General features: G+C 43.3%; 1 protein-coding gene and 1 non-coding gene across 5 annotated transcripts in view; both read right to left on the bottom strand.

Moving 5' to 3' along the window:
- LOC115470847 (cysteine-rich secretory protein 3-like) overlaps positions 1–24,185 on the bottom strand; it is a 53,220-nt gene extending 29,035 nt beyond the window's left edge. For all 4 annotated transcript variants that reach the window (XM_030204429.1, XM_030204432.1, XM_030204430.1 and 1 more), the window contains exons 1-2: positions 23,964–24,185; positions 15,039–15,191 (exon numbers count right to left, since the gene is read on the bottom strand). In XM_030204429.1, the coding sequence (XP_030060289.1) occupies positions 15,039–15,191; positions 23,964–24,146 (336 nt within the window). In that variant the 5' untranslated portion in view covers positions 24,147–24,185. The remainder of the gene's footprint in view (positions 1–15,038; positions 15,192–23,963) is intronic.
- A 605-nt stretch (positions 24,186–24,790) lies between these two features.
- On the bottom strand, positions 24,791–24,864 carry TRNAT-AGU. The gene has a single exon. It is a non-coding gene; the product is annotated as a tRNA-Thr (tRNA).

Here is a 24,864-nt window from a genome sequence, read left to right as displayed (position 1 = left end):
GTTTGGAACAGCGCAGGGCTTTTGATCAAGAGGGCCTAACTTGGCAGTACGTACTGTCTTCTATTTAGGAGCTGCTAACCCTATATTTTTATCCATTTAGCATGCATTAAATGCGAATGTGCTAGCTGGACAACGTGGGAACGTTCACACTCCACCTATGATGTGCCCCATCTAAAAATATAGTATTTTTTTAAAACAGTTAACGCATACTTACCTCACGCAAACAGGCAAAATACCACAAAACACTTTAACGTGTTTTGCGGTAGTCAGTTTTTGCCGCAGTAAGTGTGTATTAAGGCTCAACACCCTTTAGCAAAAGGACCCCTTAGACTGTAAACCCTCCAGTACCATGGAAATTCCTATTGTGCTTGAACGTCACTCACCCTAAGGTACTACTGAAAAAAGGTGTGAGCCAAATCCAAAATCCCTTTCATCTCTATCTTTACAGTGGATCACAGCATGATGATGTATGATATAAATAACACAATATTATACAGGTTCAAGTACTGTGAGGCAAGGATGAAGTGTGTGTGGGGGGGGGGGTGGGGTAGTGCTGGGATGAGGTAGGGCTTGAATGGGGCACCTGTTCTGGTGTCATGTTCCCCATTAGGACTGCACTAGCTTCTGACTTGTTTGACAAGAGTTGATCCGTGCATGGACTTGGGGGTCTTGCTTTCCTTGGGGAATACAATAGGAAAATTAAAACTATAAGTTCCTGCATGGAATGTGGTAAACCGAGGACTGGATCAACTCTGTTGGGAGAATCTGGAGCCAGTTGGAAACTCAAGCTCCTTTAGCGGAGGGGTAGCACAGAAAAGGATCCAGCTAGCTAGAACTGCCCATTAAAGCTCAGCACACGGTTTCCTAATGTAAGAGGAGTGCAGGAAATTGGCTTCCCAAAGCAGTAAGCAAATGGTATGAGCAAAAAAAGTTTGCATTACACAAGGCAGAGCACACTGGACACATGCACAGAAAATTGCAGCACTATATCTGTCTGTGTGGAATTCCAAACTGTGCAGAAACTTAAATATTATTTTGCACAGAAATTTCATTGTGAGCAGTCCAGCACTTTACTCTTCATTCCAGCCCACCTCCCCCTCATACCCTGCCTTTTCTTCTTATCCTCCCTTTCAAAACTAATGAAAAATCTGAGCACACCATGGCATTATCCATGCATATAGCTTTTTGAACTGGGCATTTAAAAACAGAACGAGGTACTTAAAAGTCTGTTATCTAACTGCATATATATAGATGTACGCATACAACCAATAAAACACAGCAGGGTGCATAATACTGAACTTCTGTGCTTATAAACGTAACCCTGTGCTTTAAATAAGCCTACAAATATGCTTTTAAGGTGCAATATGACTATAATATTACTGTATACTATGCAATCTTATCCAATAGTTATTGAAATAAAGCAAATGCATAGGAATGCATGCCAGAAAGTGAGGAACTGTAAAGTGCTGTGAATGCTAGGGGGTTTATATAAGGCCAGACTGCAGACTGTCTTTGTTGCTGCAAACTCTGCTCATAGGCATTTCCTTTAAGAAGCTTGTACATACTCATGCTTGTTGATCATAGGTGTTCTGTCATAACTTTGTTTCCCCATGATATAGTTTTTTGGGTATACTAATGGGTCATGGATTTGACATACTGCTTTTCTGTGGTACAATCAAAGCAGTTTACATATATCACAAGCAGGTACTTTGTCCCTATTGGGCTCACAATGTAAGTTTTTTTTGTACCTGAGGCATGGGGGAAGGGGAAGTAATGTAGCGCCCCCAGTGGCGGTAAGATGTAATTACTATGAAAATTATTTTCAAGTCATGGTTGGGTCCCTCTTTATCCAACCACCAGAAGGGGTGACCCAGAAAAAAAAGTTTTTAATGTGGTGAACAGTTTTCTGGACCCTTTACAGTTTCAATTAGTATGCAAAGCACAAAGTTTCAATAAACAACTTTATTGCAGAAATCAATCAAATAGTAAACAGTGCTATACTTGAAGTGCAATGAACTAGAAATATATGCTTTCTAATATAACAACAATCAAGTTTTCTTTTATATACACAGTCATGATCGTCCACTACCCTCATTGCTGCTGGTGCCACTCCTCATGGAGCAGCCTGACCTCTGACACAAATCTGGCCCAGTATTTCTCGTTAGGCCACCCACTCCTGCTGCAAGTATCTGTGCATGGCTGAGACTTGCAGCAGGAGCTGGAGTTGGGTGTCTAGTGTGGGGGGCCCACCAGCAGGGCATGGCAGCAGTTTCTGGGCAGCCCTCAGCAGCTGTGCTGTCCAGCGTAGGTGTATGGGTGGGGCACTGTTCCCTGCGCAACTTTCTTCCCCCTCCAGTGTGGCATGTCCTTCCAAGGACCATCCCCCTCCTCGGCTTCCAGCTATCGTGAAGGGATTGGCACTTCCCAGGGTCCACTGTGACTTCTTCTCACGCTGTCTTGGTGTCAGGCTGGTCCTGGGCAGGCTGTTCCAGGGCATGCTGTTCCAGGATACCCTGATCTGGGCCAGGCTGGTCCTAGGCAGGCTGTTGCAGGGCAGGGTGTTCCTGGGTGCCCTGATCTGGGTCAGGCTGGTCCTGGGCAGGCTGTTCCTGGGCGCCCTGATCTGGGCCAGGTTGGTCCTAGGCAGGCTCTTCAGCAGCTGGAGGGTGCCCTGTATGTGTAAAGGTTTGCAACTGAGATCAACAGATCCTACATGGCTTGCATGGGGTGCAACTGGCTCTTGGGAGGCAGGTACAAGGACAACTGGGGACAGTTGTTACCTGGGGTACATGTCTGAGATGTAGCACCAATAAGATGACATAGCAGGGAACCAAAGCGGCTATGATATCAAAGGTGTTTGTCCCCTGAGAGGGTGGTCTGGCTATGGGCACAAAGGATGGGTTTTGGGCCTACTGGAGGCTACTGGGAAAGCAGGCATTGGCTGGGAGGCTGCTATTGCATGGATGGGGCCATTGTTACCATTTTTGTCAGAGATGTGGGTGTGTGGGTCTCCCCATGCCTATTAAGCTCATTTTCAAAGCACTTAGCCTCCCAAAGTTCCATAGAAACCTATGGAACTTAGCCTCCCAAAGTGCTTTGAAAATATGCCTATGTGTCCTACAGTTGGGTGGGAGATGACAGGGTCCCTGTCAGAGCCACTGATCCTTCTAGCCTCCTCAGCTGGGACCCCCTGGAGAAAGGTAGTTTCCAGACATCAAGGTGGGAAACCTAGGATTGGGAGCACCTATCTGTGCAATATGATGCTAGTTGCTTTAGGGCCTTCACGGATGGCAGTGGCTGCACATCGACCAATGTGCAGCCACTCATGCCCATATTTTGGTGGGGCCCGAGGGGGGAAAGGAAGTGTACACATAGGTGTGAGTTTCCATAGCGAGGGTTGGGGGTCCACTATAATGGTGGAGATGTCTGGGGCTCCCAGCTTGGTCCTTGAGGGATGTCTCACAGGACAGCATACCAAACTTGGGAGCCAACTGGTATATCCAATGAGTGTGGATTAAGCCATCTGGGGGGCAACTGATGCTGTGACAGCCCTTTGTAATTAGTGTACTGTCCTCCTTGAACACTCCATTGGCAGGTGCATATTTGGCATAGTGATTAGGGCTGTGTGCCCTAAATGAAGGGATGTGGGTTTGATTCCCATTGGGGGGGGGGGGGTGATTTGAGATGACTGTTTTATTTTCTCTGCCATAGGAGCTGCAATTTGCTAGATAGGTGTGTTTGACATGCAGGGCATTTTTCTATTGGTCACTGGGGGATGCTATCCAAAGGGCTTCCCCCTCTCCCCCCTTCCTCTCATAGGTTGGGAGTTGGCTGCAACACATTCTAGTAGACATGGGGTTGTAGACAAACTGTAACGAGTGTAGCTACGTATTCAGGCCTTGATCAGGGACAGAGCTCTTATAGGTTGCTATGTCTGTGGCCCTGAGGCGCTCCCTCATGCGCCAGATTACGGTGGGGTCCTCTCCCTAGACACGCCTGTTCTGGCACTGGAACAACTCAAGATCCCATTGTATCCTGAAGCATCTTCAAAACAGAAGTTGGTGGAGGCAGGGTTGGGCCTTCTTGGTGTCACATACATTATTATTTTATACAACATGTTGTGCAATGCTCCTCACATAGCCTGCGACAGATGGTAACAGAGATTTGGGGGGGGGGGGGGGTTCTAAGGGGGGGTGTTAGGCATTACATAGGCACAGGTGCTGTGTGAGTTAAGGTGGCTGTGCGGACAGAGGGTAGCATAGTGGCCTTTCTGTGGAGCATCTGCACTGTTGCTGGGAGATGGAAATGGGAGGTGGGGTAAAGCAGGTGTGTTTCTGGGTGGCTCAATGTACTTTTACTGAGCTACTGCCATCGTTCTCATCAGAATGTAGATGTGAGCCAGGATGCCGCGGAGGGGGGGAGGGGCGAGGAGGAGGTCCACATATGTGCAGCCCCTCATTTTAGCACTGCATAGTTAGTTGTGGGGGGGGGGGGCTCAATAATTAGTTGTTATTGGATATTCTGTAAATATTCTGATTTAATCAATTTTTTTTTCTTTCTTATGAAAAAGCAACAAAAAAAGCAGCACATGTGACTCTGCCTATGCATGGTTCTGTGATTCTGGAAAGCAAAGCTTAGGAACTGGGCAACATTCTGGGAAATGGGGGAGATGGTTCCAAAATGATGGGCTCCACCTTAACCGGGATTGCTGGCACTAACTTTTAAAAAGAGAGCAGCTTTTAAACTAGAATGGGGGGGGGGGGGGGGCAACAGTCGCCCAGGAGCGCATGGTTCGGTGTGGAGTATCCTTGAAGGATACTATTGAAACAGGACATTTAGGGAATCCTAGTGGACAGGTTTCAACAATGCAAAGTAAGCCAGGTGTGCTTAATGAGAGAGCGGGATAAAGGATGCACATTATCCCCTTCAACGTCTAAGCAGATTGCAGATCAAAGGAAAAAACACAATTTGAAGTGCCTGTATATAAATGCTAGAAGCCTAAAAAATAAGATGGGAGAGTTAGAATATATAGCACTAAATGATGAGGTAGATATAATAGGCATCTCAAGAGACTTGGTGGAAAGAGGACAATCAATGGGACACTGTGTTAACAGGGTACAAATTGTATCGCAATGACAGAGAGGATCAAATTGGAGTGGGGTTGCGCTATATGTTAAAGAGGGAATTGAGTCAAATAAAATAAACATTTCACATGACACAGATAGCAGCGTGGAATTATTATAGATAGAAGTTCCATGTGTGAAGGGAAGGAGTATTCTTGTAGGGCTGTACTACCGTCCGCCGGGACAGAACGAGCAGACGGATGAAGAAATGTTTACAGAGATTAGGAAAACTGACAAACTAGGCAACACTATAATAATGGGTGATTTCAATTACTCCAATATTGACTGGATAAATGTTACATCAGGGAGTGCCCGGGAGATAAAATTTCTAGATGTAATAAACGACTGCTTCTTGGAGCAGTTGGCCCAGGAACCGACAAGAGGGGGAGCCATTTTGGATCTGATCCTTGGTGGTATGCAGGGCATAGTGCAAGAAGTGACGGTGTTGGGTCCCCTAGGAAACAGTGATCATAACATGATCAAGTTTGAGCTATTATCCTGGATGAATCCGCAAAGGAAATCTACTGTAGCTGCATTTAATGTTCAAAAGGGCGACAATAATAAAATGAGGAAAATGGTTAAAAAGAAACTAAAAGGATCGGCTGTAAAGGTTAGGACCCTAAATCAGGCATGGACGTTATTCAAAAATACCATCTTGGAAGCCCAGTCTAAATGCATTCCACATATTTGCAAAGGAGGAAAGAAGAGAAAATGTCAGCCAGCATAGTTAAAAGGTGAAGTAAAAGATGCCATTATAGCCAAAAGATTGTCCTTCAAAGAAAGGAAAAAGGACCCCCCCCCCCCCACAAAAAAAAAAAAAAAAAAGAAGAAGCAGCAACATAAGCACTGGCAAGTCAGATGCAAAGCATTAATAAAGAAGGCTAAAAAGAGAATATGAAGAGAAACTTGCCACAGAGACTAAAACTCACAGTAACAACTTTTTCAGGTACATCAGAAGCAGAAAGCCTGCAAGGGAATCTGTGGGACCGTTAGATCATGAAAGAGCAAAAGGGGTGCTCAGGGAAGACAAGGCCATGTGGAGAAACTGAATGAATTATTTGCTTCTGTCTTTATGGAAGATGATGTAAGAAATCTGCCTTTACCAGATTTGTTTTTCAAGGTTGATGATGCAGAGAAACTGAAAGAAATCTCGGTGAACCTGTAAGATGTACTGAGCCAAACTGACAAATTAAAGAGTAGTAAATCACCTGGACTGGATGGCATACATCCAAGGATACTCAAAGAACTCAAGCATGAAATTGTTAATCTGCTGTTATTAATATGCAGCCTGTCGTTAAAATCGTCCATATAAATAAAATTACAGAACACATAGACAAACATGATTTAATGGGACAGAGTCAGCATGGGTTCAGCCGAGGGAAGTCTTACCTCACCAATTTGCTTAAATTCTGTGAAGGCGTGAATAAACATGTGGATAAAGGTGAGCCAGTTGATGCAGTGTATCTAGATTTTCAGAAAGCTTTTGATAAAGTTCCTCATGACAGACTCCTGAGAAAATTAAAGAGTCATGGGATAGGAGGCAAGGTTCTGGTGTGGATTAGGAATTGGTTATTGGACAGAAAACAGAGGGTAGGGTTAAATGGTCATTTCTCTCATTGGAGGAGGGTGAACAGTGGAGGTTGTGATAGAGTCACATCCAAGATAGTTGGGTTAAGGCAGTTTCAGTCTGAAATACAAGTCCCAGAAGGCATTGCAGGCAAGGAGCCAGGGGGTGAGATGAAGAACCCGGACTGGACTCCTAGCTGCAATAGGGGAAGACATGGGTGTAAGCTGGCAGGACTGTAGATTGGCTGCCAGAAGGGGGAAAGAGAGATAGGAAACCCTATGTGCAGGAGCTCATCATTAGTCTAATGCTCAACTCAGCTGGTACGGGTGTGGGGGAAGCTAATGGAAGGAGAATGATTGGTTGTGGTAGCAGAAGCCAGGGATTGATTAGGCAGGTGGGAAGGAATCCCAGGGAAGGGAGAAGCAAAAGGAAAGAAGAGGGTAGAGTGAAGCAGATGCAGGGTGAAATCCCTTGGGTGTGAGAAAGTCCCAAAAGTATTTGCAGGCTGAAAACCCTTGGGTAATAGAGGTCCCTAAAGTATTGAATCTGCCAGTGAAGCCGCTTTAAAGGGGAATCCCTTGGGGTAGGAGAAATCCCTAAAGTACGGAACCCCTCCTGAAGGTAAAGAGAGTAGAAGGTAGAAACTGCTGCATTGTGATTTAACTGTGATGATGAACTGAATGAACTGCTTCTATTTGGAATTGAACTACTGCTTATTGTGCACTGGATAAAGAGCCCAGACTGGAGCTGACTGTGAGTCTGTATTCAATCCTGGTATGTGCTGATACCTACTGCTTAAAGGGGATTATTTGCCACACACTTTCAGGTGGCTTATATGTGCTTAAGATTGAAGGTGAATGCTGCTGTTGGAACTGTGTATCAGGTCTACTAGAAACCTGCATGGAATAAAGTCCTTAGGATTGAAGTTGCTGGTGGACATTTATTTCTTGACTGTACCGGAAGCCTGTGGCTGGAGGAGATTGTTCTATCCTTGGCTGCACCTAGGAGGTACCTGGTTACAAGGTCTACAAAATATTGAGTGGTGTAGAAATAAATATTTTTCTACTCGTTCCAAAAGTACAAACACTAGGGGACACTCAAGGAAGTTACATGGAAATACTTTTAAACAAATAGGAAGAAATAATTTTTCACTCAACGAATAATTACGCTCTGGAACTCTTTGCCAGAGGATGTGGTAACAGCAGTTAGTGTATCTAGGTTTTAAAAAGGTTTGTACAAATTCCTGGAGGAAAAGTCCACAGCCTGCTATTGAGACAGACATGGGAAGTAACTGTTTGCCCTGGGATTTGTAGTATGGAGTGCTGGCACAATTTGGGTTTCTGCCAAGTACTTGTGACATGGCTTGGCCACTGTTTCGAAAACAGGATACTGGGCTAAATAGTCTGACCCAGTATGGCTACTTTTATGTTCTTTCCTTTCCAAGCTGCTCCTTTAATCTCCATGCACTCATGAGACACTGTGTGGGAGAAGGTGGTGTGGTGCTTCATAATTTGTCTCCTGTGCCTGATTGCACAGGAGGACCAGGAGCTCTGTCTCCTGAACCGAAAATTTAGGCTCCCTTCTCAAAGACATAGCTGTGCCCACTGAGGAACATTCCTCCACATGCAGAAGTATATATGCACATTTTGCACATGAAGGAAATGTCTTGTTGTTGCCATGGACATTTTCTCAATGCGGGAACCAGTACCACCATTGCACGTTTTCAGAAATGTTTATTTATTGCCTTTGTACCCCACATTTTCCATCCTAGTGCTAGATTCAATGTTGTTGTACAATTTACATGTTTGAAAGAACAGATTATACGTTCCAGGGGAGATAATGGTTACATGTTCAGAGACATACGGTACAATGTGCCAGGTCCAAGTTCAGTTCACATTCAGATCAGTTGAAGATTCGTAGTTATGGGGAGGTTGTCCTGGCTAATAAGGTCATCGGAGAGGAAGGTTGTTTTCTAGAAGTGGGCTTTCAGGTGTTTTCTGAAGTTGTTCATGTGTTTTTAAGTCTCTTGGAAGGAAGTTCCAGGTTTTGATTCAGATGTAGGCGAAGCTCGTTTCGTATGTGGTATTATATTTCAGGTCTTGGCATCTGGGGAAGTGGAGTGTGAGGTAGGATCTTGTGTTCTTGGTTGTGTTGCAGTGCGGTAATATTATTAGGTCAGTCATGTAAGCCGGGGAGAGGCCAAAAATTATTATGTAAACTAGCATACAGATCTTGAATGAAATGCAGGTTTTGATAGGTAGCCAAAGTAGATTTTTGGATCATGTGCTTTCAAAATGTTTTTTTCTATATACGGGTCTTGCTGATGTGTTTTGTGTAGTTTGTAGTTTTTTGGGTTTTTTAATGTTTAGTTTTTACATCCTGCGTAAATTCCATTGCAGTAATCTGCATGGGCGAGGACTGTGGTTTGGATGAGAGAGTGCGAAAAACATTCTGTGAGAGGTAATTTTTTATTTGTTTGTTTCCACATCATGTGGAACATTTTCTTTGTAGTGTTGGCAACTTATTTGTCGAATGATAGTTTTCAATCTATGGTGATACTTAGGATATTCAGGTGGTCTGCTATAGGAAGGGTTGTGCCCATATTGATGGATGTGAATTATTTGGTGTTGCATGGTGATGGGAGTATTAGGCATTGTGTTTTTTCCCTGTGTAGCTTCAGTTTGAAAGCCGATGCCCAGGCTTCTAGGGTGTTTATGCTGTCTGTGATTTTGGTGGTGATTTCGGATATGTCTTTTTTGAAAGGGACGTAGATATATCGTCGGCGTATATGAAGGGGTTGAAGTCTTTGTTGGCTAGTGATATTGCAAAAGGGACCATCATTAAGTTGAAGAGTACTGGTGAGACTGGAGAGCCCTGAAGGACTCCGCATTCTGCATTTCCATGAGGTGGAGATTGAGGAATTCAATTTTACTTGGTAGTATCTGGTGGTCAGAAATCCTCTGAACTATTCCTGTTTTGTCGAGGATTCTTTGTAGGATTGGCTAGGTAAGGAGTGTGATTAGTACCATTTCTGTGCTGTGGTGGGGTCTAAAGCCTGATTGTGACTTATGTAGTATAGAAAATTTGTTCAGGTACTCAGTTAGGTGGTTGGCAACGATTCCTTCCATTATTTTGGTCATAGGTATATGGCTGCTATTGGTCTGTAGTGGGTGGTATCTTTAATGGGGGTTTTTTGGTATCCTTTGGAATTGGAGCGAGTAGTATGTTGCCTTTTTCACTTGGGAATTTAACTTCTTGGAACAGAAAGTTTAGGTGGGAGGTGAGTTGATCTGTGGGTTTTCATTATGTAGTTGGGACATGAATCAAGGGTGCAGTGTGCCATTGAGAATTCTTTTTAATGCTTATGTGACTGTTTCATTGGTGAGTTTTATGAAGGCTGTTTAAGTCCGGTCTGCGGGTGTTTCCTCTGGGGGGTGGTTGAGTTCATCTAGTAAGTTTTCGAGGTTGGTATTAGCCTGTGGTAGGTCTTTCTTAAGATGAGGATTTTTTCTTCAAAATATCTGGCCAGTTCTTGTGCTGGTGGGGGTTCATCATTTCCTGTTGTTAGGGGTTTGGTATTTAATAGTGTGTTTACAAGCTTGTAGTTTCTTGTGTCTTTGTAATCTGGGCCTACTTGTTCTTTGTAGAATTTTCTCTTGACTTATCCAATTTCGTTTTTATATTTTCTTTGTGCTTCTTTCCATGCACTAATGGTGGAATCATTTTTGATTTTCTCTCCAAATCCATTCATGTTTTCTGCATTGGGATTTTAGCTCTTTGACGTCTTTGCTATACCATGGGACCACTTTTTGTTTTTGTATGGTTTTGGATTTTATGGGTGCTATTGTATTGAGTACGGGTAGTACATCTGATGTCCAATTCTATTATGAAGTCTGTGGAATCTGTTTGTGGTGACCATTGGTCATCGTATATGGAGGACCGGAATTTGGTTGTATCAACCTTTCCTCTTGATTTATGTAGGGATTTTTGGTTGTGCTGGGCTGATCCATTGTTCCTTCCAGTAGAAGGTCATGCTCAGCCTGTAGTGGTCAGACCAGGGAGATTCTGTCCATTTCTGGTTCTGTATTTTAAAGTCCTGGAAAGTCTGTACGCTATCAGGTCTAGTGAGTGGCCTTTGATGTGTGTTGTGTATACTGCTGATCTTTGGTAGTCCCAGAGGTGGAGGAATTCTATGCATTCTTTGGTACTTTCGGTATTCTGATTCTCCAAGTGTAGATTAATGTCTCCTATTACCAGGGTGTTGGGGTTAGTAATACTGGAGTTTGAGATGAAGTCCATAAAGTTGGTTTGAGCCATTTTCCAGTTGCCTGGAGGTCTGTAGAATAGGATGCATGTCAGTTGGTTGTGTAGGTTTTTGTTGCCTATTTTAACCAAGGCGATTTCAAGTTGTGGTGTGAAGGATTTTACAATGGGTTCTGTTGTGAAAAAGGATCTATAGATGAGTGTGATTACCCTCCTTTTTTCCCATTTCTAGTCCAATATATTATTTTATATCCTGAGGGACATAGGTCTAGTATTATGGGGTCTTCTTTGTCATGTATCTAAATTTTGTTTAGGAAGGCTAGTCCTAGGTCTTCTTCCAGTATCCAGTCTTTGATTGTTTCAGTTTTGTTTACCGCTGATCTGGTGTTAATATATCCCACTGGTATTGGCCAATAGTTGTCCTCTATTATCACTATTTTGGGGATTTTCACTAATTGATTGTTGTTGGGATTTTGAATTTGGTTGGTTTTTATCGGTGCTGGCTTTTGTGGTTGGGTGGTTTTGATGTGTGTCTTGTTGACTGGTAGTTTTGGTGCTTCTTTTTGTTTGCGAGTGTTGGGTCTGTCTTGTGAGAGTTTGGTGTTAGTAGTATGGTGATTCAGGATGCGGAGTGTTGGTATTATGTTGTTGTTGTTTCGCGCAAGGGCTTCTGTGGTAGATAGTAAAGTGGGTTTTTGGGGTTTTTTTATTTATTACATTTGCATCCCACATTTTCCCACCTTTTTGGTAGGTGAGTATGTTTGTTAGGGTCCTTGTAATATGCATTTTGTGTTTGTCTGTGTTGGGAGGGTGTTAGATTGTTCTGGTCCTAGAGATAGGGGGTGTATGTTTGCAGTGGTTTTATAGTCTTGTGTGCCTCTGGGTTTGTTATGAGGGTTTGAGGGAATTTTTTTTTGGGGGGGGGGAGGGGTTCCTTCTTCTATCCTTCTCTTTAGCTCTATATTTATCTCTGAATATCTATGACGTTTTCAGTACGTCCTCTTTCAAAATGTTTTTTTTGGGGTATTTTTGAATTAGCGGAAAACGTCTAGTTTTTTCTTCCTTTATTTATTTTCCCAATAAATGTTTATTTTGCCATTTTAATGTCATATCAGAAATGCCCCTCGAAATAACATTATTTCTGTTTTATACAAGCTTTATAAATCAATACAAAATAAAGTTTAAAAATCATTTGGGTAGTGGAGCTGAATTCCATGTGATACAAATTGGTTTATTTACATTAAGTTCTGTGAAATAAGTTATAGATGGGGCAATTGCAATTATGGTCCATGATTTACTTACTTGAATGTATATTATGTATGTTAGTTGTTGCCCACTTTGTACTTCAGAAATAGTGGGCTATAAACTGTTTAAATAAAATAAATAAAATGGGTATATGACAAGGTTTATGTTCTTTTTAAAAACTGTCCACTCCAGGGGCATAGCTACGGGTGGGCCTGGGTGCAGGCTCCTCCCGTCTCTTACATCACTGCCCCTGTAGCGAAGCAGGGGCAGTGACGTAAGAGACGGAAGGAGCCTGCAGAGCCAGCAGCCAATGCTTCGAGGCTGCCTGCAGTGCCGCGTTTTTTTAAAAACATTTTTTCTCGTCGGGTTAGCGACGCGTTGGCGCTCAGCTCAGTCAGCTGAGCGCTTCTTCTTTTTGTAGCGCCGGCCCTGCTGCTCATCAGGAAAAGCAGCAGTGGCTGGCAATGGGAGCTGGGGCTGGTGGGCCTGAATGGGAGAGGGAAAATGGATGGCAGGATGGGGAGAGAAAGAGGGAAAACAGATGGGAGGATGGCAGAGAAAGAGGGAAAATGGAAGGATAGGGAGAGAAAGAGGGACAATGGAAGGATGTGGAGAGAGAGGGAAAACAGATGGGAGGATGGCAGAGAAAGAGGGAAAACAGATGGCAGGATGGGGAGAAAGAGGGAAAATGGAAGGATGGGGAGAGAAAGAGGGAAAACAGATGGGAGGATGGCAGAGAGAGGGAAAACGGAGGATGGGGAGGGAAAACAGATGGGAGGATGGCAGAGAAAGAGGGGAGATGGATGAAAGGATGCAGAGAAAAAGGGGAGAGTGGAAGGATGTGGAGAGAGAAGGGACACTGAACAGAAAAGGGTAGAGAGATAGACACTGGTTAGAAGGAGGGAGAGAGACATTAGATGGAAGGATCAAGAGAGAGGGTAGATGGGTGGAAGGATGGGGAGAGAAAGAGGGAAGACGCTGGATGGAAGGGTAGGGAGAAAGAGGTGACACTGGATGGAAGGATGCAGAAAGAAAGAGGGGAGACTATTGGAAGGATGGGGAGAGAGAGGGGAGACACTGGAAGGATGGGGAGAGAAAGAGGAGAGCTGCTGCATGGAAAGGGGGAGTAGTGAAAGATTGGAGAATAAGAGGAAGGGGCATGGGGAGAACAAGGGTGAGAAAAAGATGAAAAGCCATAAGTAGATGAAGGAAATTAAAGAATGGATAGTAAGAATGAATTAAATTTGGACACAGAGAGAGGCAGAAAAATATTGAAGAAAGCAAAGAAAAAGGAGAGAAAAATGACAAATGGCCAGGAAACCCTGGCAGAAGAGTCAAGCGAAAACGAAGGAAAGCAGAATCTAGAGACTGGAGCAACACAATGAGAAAACGTAAATGGCCATACAACAAAGGTAAAGAAAATAATTTTATTTTTAATTTAGGATAAAGTAATATGGTGTTAATAAAGTTTCAGAGACCAATACTTCCTTCCTTAGGTCAGGAGAGGATACCGTAACAGCATTATACTGACCTGAGGCAGGAGGTTTTGGCCTCTGAAAGCTCACTGAAAAGGGTGTTAAGGCTATTAAATAAATTGTCTGAAATCTGATGCACTGAAAAGCAGCACTTTACCCTGTGTGACAAATGCATCTGAGTGTGACTACATTTTGCTGGGGGGGGGGGGGGGGTAGAGAGAAAATTTTGTGCCCACCCACTTTGGGTTCAGGCCCACCCAAAATTGGCAGTCTGGCTACGCCACTGGTCCACTCTAGTCACATCATTGGAGGGGACTTGTTTGTCTGTGCCTGTCCTGCCCCACCCCTTCAACCTCTCCAAACAAGTGAGTCACCAACCACCTATGGTGATGGATGTTGTAGAGGATGGGGCTGAGGGGAAGACATATTGCAGGGCAGGGGATGAAAGAAGAGAGAGGGAAAGGGAAAGGAGATGGGATTTGATATACTGCCTTTCTGTAGTTGCAAGATTTACATATATACAGGTACTTATTTTGTACTTGGGGCAACGGAGAGTTAAGCAACTTGTCTAGAGTCAAAAGGAGTGGCAGTGGGAATTGAGCCCAGTTCTTTAGTTATCAGGCCACAACACTATCCATTAGGTGATATAGGACAGGTGGTGGGGGAAAGACAGAGGGAGGAGAATGTAGGGCACTCTGTGGGGATGGGGAAGGAGAAAAGTGAAGGGGATGGGGAGTAGACAGCTTGCACTTGGGTCAGGAAAGTGAAGAGGCAGGGTCGGCTGAACCATTAGACAACACTAGGTGGCAGTATCTAGGGAGCAGCAGTTAGCAGATGCAGATGCAGTCCATGTAAAGAAATAGGTCTTGAAACTATATAGAACCATGAGTGTTCTCTTACCCCAAGAAGGATGGACAGTTTTCAAATAGCTCATTTACACAGCTAAATGACTTGTTGAAAATACCCTCATGTGTATATACACAACACAACGTTTAATATTTAAAAGTATGATGTCAATTATGCATTTGTATAGGATTGTTCTAGAAGGGGTGGTGTTGCAATGAGAATGATTGTTAAAGATAATAATCAAAGTTCACTGAGGACACCTAATACCCTTGCACCAGCCCTGGAGTGGAGAAGGATTGTTTGCATCCTGAGACCCCTCCACCCACCAATCTGAGCTCCTTATCTTGTGATTAATTCTGATGCTGACTCTTTCCTTCATGTTGTTAGATATAAGTAGTCTAAATTTGTTTTTTCTCTGCCTGCTGTATCTTCACAGTACATTCAGTTTACATTTCAAGTCAGAACTGCTTTACACTTTACATTAGTCATCATTTGCAATGCCTCAAGAGCAATTCTTACTGAATCAAGACGCTTCAGGTTCGAACTGGTGAACTTGTTGAGATTCTGTCCAATATCCTCAAATGGCTGTCTGTCTCTCTTGGGCTGTCCATGTTCAAAGGTGCATTTGTCAGCCCAGTCCTGAGCCATGCTGGCCAGCTCACTGTGCCATTCCTGGGGAAAAAAAAAAATCAACACTACAGGTATCATTTCATTTCCTGAAATCTCTCTAGTATGCACTTTAAATTGTAAGGAGGGCATTTAATTTTCTAAAAGAGACTTGAAAGGCTCTTTCCACCAGAATGCAAGTCAGCCAGCTTCACTTTTACACTGGAGGTAATGAAGCAACCTGGAATATGTGTACATGTGTTGGTAAAAGGTGGGAGATTTGACCAACCACTGGCTTCCCCGAAACAGTATTGAAAAAAATGGAGAAAAGGGGCCGTCTTCCACTTTAAACATTAAAACAGAGTGGTATGGAATCTGGGCAAGAAGGGGTCCGAGTTACAGGCCTGTGTTTATGTTAACCCAAGCAAATTCTTGACAGAACAAGTGTAGCCCACAACTTTCCAAATCTGCTCTGGTGACCCCACGGCCAGTCAGCTCTTCATCAAATTGACAACGACTAAATTATTTACAGTGGTGGAAATAAGTATTTGATCCCTTGCTGATTTTGTAAGTTTGCCCACTGACAAAGACATGAGCAGCCCATAATTGAAGGGTAGGTTATTGGTAACAGTGAGAGATAGCACATCACAAATTAAATCCGGAAAATCACATTGTGGAAAGTATATGAATTTATTTGCATTCTGCAGAGGGAAATAAGTATTTGATCCCCCACCAACCAGTAAGAGATCTGGCCCCTACAGACCAGGTAGATGCTCCAAATCAACTCGTTACCTGCATGACAGACAGCTGTCGGCAATGGTCACCTGTATGAAAGACACCTGTCCACAGACTCAGTGAATCAGTCAGACTCTAACCTCTACAAAATGGCCAAGAGCAAGGAGCTGTCTAAGGATGTCAGGGACAAGATCATACACCTGCACAAGGCTGGAATGGGCTACAAAACCATCAGTAAGACGCTGGGCGAGAAGGAGACAACTGTTGGTGCCATAGTAAGAAAATGGAAGAAGTACAAAATGACTGTCAATCGACAAAGATCTGGGGCTCCACGCAAAATCTCACCTCGTGGGGTATCCTTGATCATGAGGAAGGTTAGAAATCAGCCTACAACTACAAGGGGGGAACTTGTCAATGATCTCAAGGCAGCTGGGACCACTGTCACCACGAAAACCATTGGTAACACATTACGACATAACGGATTGCAATCCTGCAGTGCCCGCAAGGTCCCCCTGCTCCGGAAGGCACATGTGACGGCCCGTCTGAAGTTTGCCAGTGAACACCTGGATGATGCCGAGAGTGATTGGGAGAAGGTGCTGTGGTCAGATGAGACAAAAATTGAGCTCTTTGGCATGAACTCAACTCGCCGTGTTTGGAGGAAGAGAAATGCTGCCTATGACCCAAAGAACACCGTCCCCACTGTCAAGCATGGAGGTGGAAATGTTATGTTTTGGGGGTGTTTCTCTGCTAAGGGCACAGGACTACTTCACCGCATCAATGGGAGAATGGATGGGGCCATGTACCGTACAATTCTGAGTGACAACCTCCTTCCCTCCGCCAGGGCCTTAAAAATGGGTCGTGGCTGGGTCTTCCAGCACGACAATGACCCAAAACATACAGCCAAGGCAACAAAGGAGTGGCTCAGGAAGAAGCACATTAGGGTCATGGAGTGGCCTAGCCAGTCACCAGACCTTAATCCCATTGAAAACTTATGGAGGGAGCTGAAGCTGCGAGTTGCCAAGCGACAGCCCAGAACTCTTAATGATTTAGAGATGATCTGCAAAGAGGAGTGGACCAAAATTCCTCCTGACATGTGTGCAAACCTCATCATCAACTACAGAAGACGTCTGACCGCTGTGCTTGCCAACAAGGGTTTTGCCACCAAGTATTAGGTCTTGTTTGCCAGAGGGATTAAATACTTATTTCCCTCTGCAGAATGCAAATAAATTCATATACTTTCCACAATGTGATTTTCCGGATTTAATTTGTGATGTGCTATCTCTCACTGTTACCAATAACCTACCCTTCAATTATGGGCTGCTCATGTCTTTGTCAGTGGGCAAACTTACAAAATCAGCAAGGGATCAAATACTTATTTCCACCACTGTAGGGGGTGCAGTAGGGGAGCAAACCAAATTGGCACTTCCTCACATCACACTCACACCTCCCTCCACTTTAAATTAGCTATAAAATACACAATTTAAAAAATTCCCAAGAGGCTTCTGTGCATAAAGAATGCCCCCCCCCCCCCCACACACACACAGGTTGTTCCAATCAGAACAAGCAATGGGTCATGCAAGCTAGCCTATGACCCATGTAACTAATGACACACGGCCCACTGACTACATGGCCCCATTATCCATCAACCTTCCACAATATAGTAAACATAATCTATGACAATTAATTCTGTAATTGGTTAACAAGAAGAACACCATTCCAAGCATTCTGCCACCTTCCTAACCATTGGAACACCATTCCCATGTTCCCTCTCAAAATGACCACCATAATAGACAACTGTGAAGTAATATTTGAAATTGAGTTTGAATAGGCAAGTCTGTACTTTAAAAAAGATGGGTCACATTTTGAATAGACAGACCCATGACCCATTGCTTAGACTACCAGTCACCTACCATTAAAAAATTATTTGATAGCATCATTCAACCACTTTTATATAGGAGTGAAATCTGGGGTTTATACAAGATAGAATAGAATAGAAGCTCTCAGCTCTGTCACACACACTCCACATTCCCCAACACGGAGCTAGGATGCTTCTTCTTATGATTTATCAAAAAAAGTATATGGGTCCAAGCTTCCAACTGGAAAGCAAGGAATGTATTAAAGCATTTCCAAGAACATTTTACATCTTAAATATCTGGGTCACCTGCACCCAACACACCTCCTGCTGGGAAACAAGTCAGACTGAGACAGGCAAAATCCTTTACCTCAGTCACACCAGAGACACAGCCAGACACCCAATTTTGGGTGGGTCTGAGCCCAAATTGGGTGAGCACGACAACCCTGTCCCTGCATCCCCCCCCCCAGCATCTCTCTCTCCCCCCCAGGCGATTGCAAGGGGGTCATTTAACGCCACCCCCCTGACCCCCCCCCCCCCCCCCCCGGTACCTTTTTAGGTCTTCGCTGGCAGCGAGCAGCAACTCATTCCCCTTGCTCATGCCAGCTCCAAACTCACTGTGATGTAACTTCCTAGAAAGTTGTATCAGAGGGAAGGCTCAGGTCAGCGCAAGCAGGGGGAATGTGTTGTTGCTCGATGCTGGCAAAGAATTAAGGATTTAAACATACTGGGGGGGGGGGGATGGAGAGATGCCGGGACTCTTCAGTTGGCAGGCTTAGAGATCCTGGCCAGCCACATCCCTGCTGTGACACTGCTGAGTAGGCCCGAGTTCAATGTTGGTGGGTTGTGCCCACCCATGGCTACACCACTGAGTCACACATGCAGAACATGAGCAGACGACGCCATACTGAGTCAAAGAACAAAGTAACAGGCAGGCAAAAAACTGAAATGGAAACCCCTAAGAAAACCAGACTTTAGGAAAATTGCAGTACTGGAAAACAAAATCAGAAATGCATTTCTTTCTCTTGTTTGCAAAATACAAAAGTAGCAAAGATGCATATTTCCCAAAGCTGGTACAGTCCAATCCTTAAAAATGTAAAATAGCTATTTATTTTTTTACTTTTGTAGTCTGGGCATTTTATTTTTCTAACCAAATTAGTGTTGGTCTCTGTGTCTCTCTCTCTTGCCAACTCTCCTTTTATTAATCTTGTCCTCAATTATTTTCCAAGGTCTCCTGTCCATGTCCTGTCTTTTTCCCTGCATCTGTCTAATATTGATCTTTCCCTTCATCTTTTTTTCTCCATCTCTCCCTTCCTTCCTTTTCCAATCTGATACCTTTCAGTATAAAATTAAATTATAAAAAAAATAAAAGATGACCCCCCTCTTCCCCCATGAAATTGATAATTCTGCTTCACTTCTATTGAAAAAGCTGCAAAAAAGAACTTTATAAAAACCTTATAAATGCTAATAAAATGAATCAACACTTATCAGGAAGGAATTTAAAATGATCTTACTTTAAAAAGAGGATGAAGACAATTTTGTGAACTGCCATCACAGTATGAAATAATCTGCAGTGCTATAAAACATTAAGGGGAGAAGTTATCAACATGGGCTACTGTTAGGTTACTTTACCACAAAAGGGGATCCTGTACTTAAATAACCCAACTTAACTCATTAATAACTTCCCTCTAAATTAATCTATCAGAATTTATCATGAGCTGCTGTTGAGTACCTTGAAAGGGATAAGAATCTGTGGTCCTGTCTTAGCCTGGTTTCAAAGTTTTTTTGGCAAACAGATCATATACACTAAAGAGACGGAACAAGCTTGTCTAAATTTTGGAAACCTCCTTGTGGTGTGCCACAGGGCTCGCCTCTTTCCCCGACTTTATTCAATATATTGTTACAATCGTTAGCTGAGGCCCTTGACAAAATTGATATAAAAGCATCTATATATGCAGATGATGTGATGGTGCTTTTTTCCATTAGAAGCTAGTGAAACTAGTGATACTAGGAATGGATCCTCAGGAGCTTAGTCAGGATTGGGAGGCGGGGCTGGTGGTTGGAAGGCGGGGATAGTGCTGGACAGACTTGTACGGTCTGTGCCGGAGCCGGGGTTGGGAGGCGGGGCTGGTGGTTGGGAGGTGGGGATGGTGCTGGGCAGACTTGTGTGGTCTGTGCCGGAGCCGGTGGTTGGGAGGAGGGGCTGGTGGTTGGGAGGCGGGGATAGTGCTGGGCAGACTTGTGTGGTCTGTGCCGGAGCCGGTGGTTGGGAGGAGGGGCTGGTGGTTGGGAGGCGGGGATAGTGCTGGGCAGACTTATACGGTCTGTGCCCTGAAAAGGACAGGTACAAATCAAAGTAGGGTATACACAAAAAGCAGCAAATATGAGTTATCTTGTTGGGCAGACTGGATGGACCGTGCAGGTCTTTTTCTGCCGTCATCTACTATGTTACTATGTTAGTGCTTTAGCCAACTGTTTAAATTTAATTGTGTCATGGGTTTTCTTTCATAGGTTAAAACTGAACAAATAAAACAAATATATACCCTGTTTCCCCGAAAATAAGACATCCCCTGAAAATAAGACCTAGTAGAGGTTTTGCTGAATTGCTAAATATAAGGCCTCCCCCGAAAGTAAGACCTAGCAAAGTTTTTGTTTGGCCCCGATGGGACATGGACACAGAAACCTTAATTTTTTTCGCTGCAACCCAAAGCCGAAATAATCCTACCTAATAAAAAGCACACCCAACGTTCTGAAGCCGCCAGCATTGCAGTGAAGCCCGAAGCCCTGAAGTGTTCGTCGGCTTCGTAATATCTCCGCCCTCCTCCACTCGCTAGCCCTGCCCTCGGAGCACAGCTGATCACAACAAAGTTGCTCATGCTGTTCCGCCCTCCCGCCCCTCGCACCATGTCACTCAGTTCCTCGCGCTGCTAAAAAAAACGTCATGGGGGCAAGGGGTCAGTAACATGGAGGGGAGGTTGAAATCGAAGGGACGAGGGAATCTACAACGCCATGGGAGGGGCGTGGGTGGAGCTTCGAAACAAGCAGGACTGGTTGGAGGTGTTGTTGAAAGACGTTAAAAGAAAAAAAAAAAGGATGAGAGCCTAAGTTGCAATGCCACACCCCTAAGCAAAAACAGGCAATGTTCTTTTTTTTTTGTTCAACAATAAATGTGAATTCTTCTTCATGAAAAAAAATAAGACATCCCCTGAAAATAAGACCTAGCGCATCTTTGGGAGCAAAAATTAATATAAGACACTGTCTTATTTTCGGGGAAACAGGGTAAGTAGGGGCATCAACCACTTTACATAGCTATTCTTTTCTTGAGCTAGGAGAGGCTAAATTTAAGCTCGAGGAGTCATCTCAGACACAGGGTTGACAGTCAGTTCACTATGACTCTTCAGGTGAGCAAAGGGCTAAGAAATTCTTTTTTTGTTGTTAAAGAAGTTGCGAGTTCTTCGCAAATATTTTGATCAGTCAACGTTTAGACTTCTGGTTCAAGCTCTAGCGTTATTCCAGCTTGATTATTGCAACTTGGTTTACAGTGGCTGTTCACAATTTTTGAAACTTAGGTTGCAACTGATCCAGAATGCAGCTGTTAGGTTCCTTTTTTCCACATCTAAATATGATGCAGTTTTCCCTGTTGTTTTTAGAACTAGATTGGCTCTCTCTCAAAAAAAAAAAAACACGCTGTGATTGCAGTGAAAGCAAACTTGTTGTATCAACCAAGATTATATGCATGCTGAAGTCATACATACAAAATTAATGTAAAAGATAATCTTAAAAATTAGTTCAAAATAAGTCACCTTAGCTGAAAAACTGGTCAAAATAATGTGCCTGCAATACAAATTCACTAAAAACAGCTAAACAGTGGTGATTTAAAAAAAAAAAACAAAAAAAAGTGCACTCTAGCTGTTCACTCAACTTGTAATTAAACTCTGGAATTTGTTACCAGAGAATGTGGTAAAAGCAGTTAGCTTAGTGGAGATTTTAAAAAGGTTTGGATAGCTTCCTAAAAGTAAAGTCCATAAGCCATTATTAAGATGGACTTGGGGAAAATCCACTGCTTATTTCTAGGATAAGCAGCATAAAATATATTGTACTGTTTTGGGATCTTGCCAGGTACTTTTAACCTGGATTGGCCACTGTTGGAAACAGGATACTGGGCTTGATGGACCTTCGGTCTGTCCCAGTATTGCAACACTATACTATATACTTATCATGAAAAAAAGAAGTACATTTAAAACAATGTGTAACCCATTTAAGAAATTGTAAGACTAATGAAGTACATATTTCCAACCTTCCAACTCATGGCAAGAAGTAAGACCACAGCTATTAAAAGTAGCTCTAGCTGTTTAAACAGGTTTAAAATGCCATTGTGTGTAAGTATATACATAAAGATATTGCTGTAATATTCTAGCTTTGGCACAATAAAAGGTAGGAACGAAATTAATCTATCCTTTATTATCTATCTCTTGCACGGTATTAAAATTATTCTAAAAAAAAGTCACGTTCTTAGCAAGTAATGGTTGACATAAGGGTTTTGCATACAGCCTGATTATTCACCTGGGGCTTAATAGAGGATGGTGTTTTGGGGGCTGCTTTTTAATTAATTTATTTGTTTTCCATGAGTAAAGTGGTGTGGTAGCCGTGTTAGTCCAATTTTAAAGGTAATAAATAGAACTAAATCAAAACATATAAAAGAAAATAAGATGATACATTTTTTATTAGCCTAACAATAGATTTTTTTTATTACCTTTCGAAGATGTCCCTTCTTCTTCAGATCGGAAAAAAATCAATGTGGTTTGTTATTTATTTATTTATTTATTTATTGCATTTGTATCCCACATTTTCCCACCTTTTTGCGGGCTCAGTGTGGCTTACAATAAGATATGAATAATAGAAATACATTTGTAATAGCTTGAATATGGAGTACATTGTACAGAGTTGTGTGAGACATTCGATTATCATTAGGAATATAACAATGGGACATCAACATAGAAACATTGGGAGGAGACATTGGGACAGTTGATTACAGGATGAGGGATCTGAAGTGGATGTATGTTGCATTGGTGAACAGTGAGTATGGACTCTATGTGTTTTGGTTCTTTCCGTAAGTTTGTTCAAACAGATACGTCTTCAGTAGTTTTCGGAAGGAAGCTTGTTCGTTAATCGTTCTTAGGTTGCGCGGTAGTGTATTCCAGGCCTGCGTGCTCATGTGGGAAAAGGTTGACGCGTGTAGCGTCTTGTATTTCAGGCCCTTGCAAGTGGGGAAGTGGAGGTTGAGGTATGTTCGGGATGACCTTTTAGCGTTTCTGGGTGGTAGATCTATTAGATCAGACATGTACGCTGGGGCTTCGCCGTAGATGATTTTATGGACTAGTGTGCAAACTTTGAAAGTAACGCGTTCCTTAAGTGGAAGCCAATGTAATTTCTCTCGTAGTGGTTTCGCCCTTTCGTATCTTGGTTTTCCGAGGATGAGCCTGGCTGCTGTGTTCTGGGCTGTTTGAAGTTTCTTCATTATTTGCTCTTTGCAGCCCGCGTATAGTGAGTTGCAGTAATCCAGGTGGTTGAGGACGAGGGATTGCACTAGGATGCGGAAGACGAATCTTGGGAAGAATGGTCTTATCCTTTTCAATTTCCACATGCCGTAGAACATCTTCTTGGTTGTATTGTTTGCGTGGGTTTCGAGTGTTAGGTGGCGATCGATGGTGACTCCGAGGATTTTTAGTGTTTCTGAGACTGGGAGGTTTAGGGTTGGTGTGTTTATAGCGCTGAATTCATTTGTGTTGTATTGGGAGGTGAGTATCAGGCATCGGGTTTTTTCTGCGTTTAGTTTCAGGCGGAATGCGTCTGCCCATGTGTTCATGACGTGTAGACTTTGATTGATTTCGTTGGAGATCTCTTTGGTGTCTTGTTTGAATGGGATGTATATTGTTACATCATCGGCGTATATATATGAACAATGCTCTTATACTGTCTTGCAAGGGCAGATGGTATATACATTTGATAAACAAATTGAATAGTTAACAAAGCACTTTGAAAATCATATGAACGTTAAGGGTAATTCCTTTTTACAGCTATTCTCAACTTATTGTTAAATATTACATAGCTAAGTAAAGAGAACTGGTTGTTACCTTACAACAACAAAATAATTAAATGAACTGTTTATTGTCTCTTTGACATTTGTAAGTGGGTAATAGGAAAGGTATTCTGTTGTTCGCACGTATGCATCCACGCGTGGATCTACTTACCAGTTTCTGCATGTTTGCAGCCGGTGGATCGACTTTCCGCCGATAGTAATTGTGCACATTTAGCAGAATCTGGATTTCTTCTTGAGTGTAGTCGGACTTCCTGCCATGAGTCGGAATCCACAGGAGGAACAAATGAAAGTGCAGCAGTGCCTGGAGCCTTGAGAGGACCCTCGCTCCATTCATTTCGGCTTTGCCCCGGCCGGCACAGTGTGGGGGTAAAGGGCTTGGTGGGTCATTTGTAATCGGAGGTGGAGCCCTGTTTCCCCTCCTCCTCCTGCTGAGCTCCCTCCTCTTTCTTCCCCCTGTTGCACGGCTGCGGCGATACCGGTGGGAGGCGCTGCTGAGTCCTGAATCTCGGCTCACCGCTATCTTTTCCGGTTGGCAGATTGCACAAAATAAAACTGAAGTCCTGAGAAATAGTAGTGTGCTGTTTTGTAGCCGCTGTACCTGTACGCTTCCTGAAGTTTTTTTTTGTTTTACATAAATCAGCTGATTGCTTACGATTACTCACATATTTTAGCAGCAGCAACTGGTGGAGGTAGACAAGGGGCTCTAAGCCGCCAGCTGGAGTTTGGATTCACGTTTGTGTCTTGCCTAATTTGAGGACAGTAGTGAGAAGCTGCAGTCTCAATTCTACTACATCCCCTCTTTCAGGGCTTTGTATCTTTTCCAGTGAGGTTCCAGTTAATTATAAACACACGAGCCTTTTTCTCTCTCCAGTTGTTTGGGGTTTGCATAGAAACAGTACAAATAGATAGAAATAATATGAAAATCCACCATGTGATTGAATACCAACAGGAAGGAAAAAACTGAAGCGCTGCCTCGCCAGGCACCGCTGGGATTCGAACCCAGGATCTCCTGTTTACTAGACAGGCGCTTTAACCAACTAAGCCACGGCGCC

Source organism: Microcaecilia unicolor, chromosome 5 (assembly GCF_901765095.1).
Source record: "Microcaecilia unicolor chromosome 5, aMicUni1.1, whole genome shotgun sequence".
NCBI classification, from domain to species: Eukaryota; Metazoa; Chordata; class Amphibia; order Gymnophiona; family Siphonopidae; genus Microcaecilia; species Microcaecilia unicolor.
The sequence above is the reverse complement of the archived record's forward strand: the minus strand, read 5'-3'. Positions and strand labels throughout refer to the sequence as shown.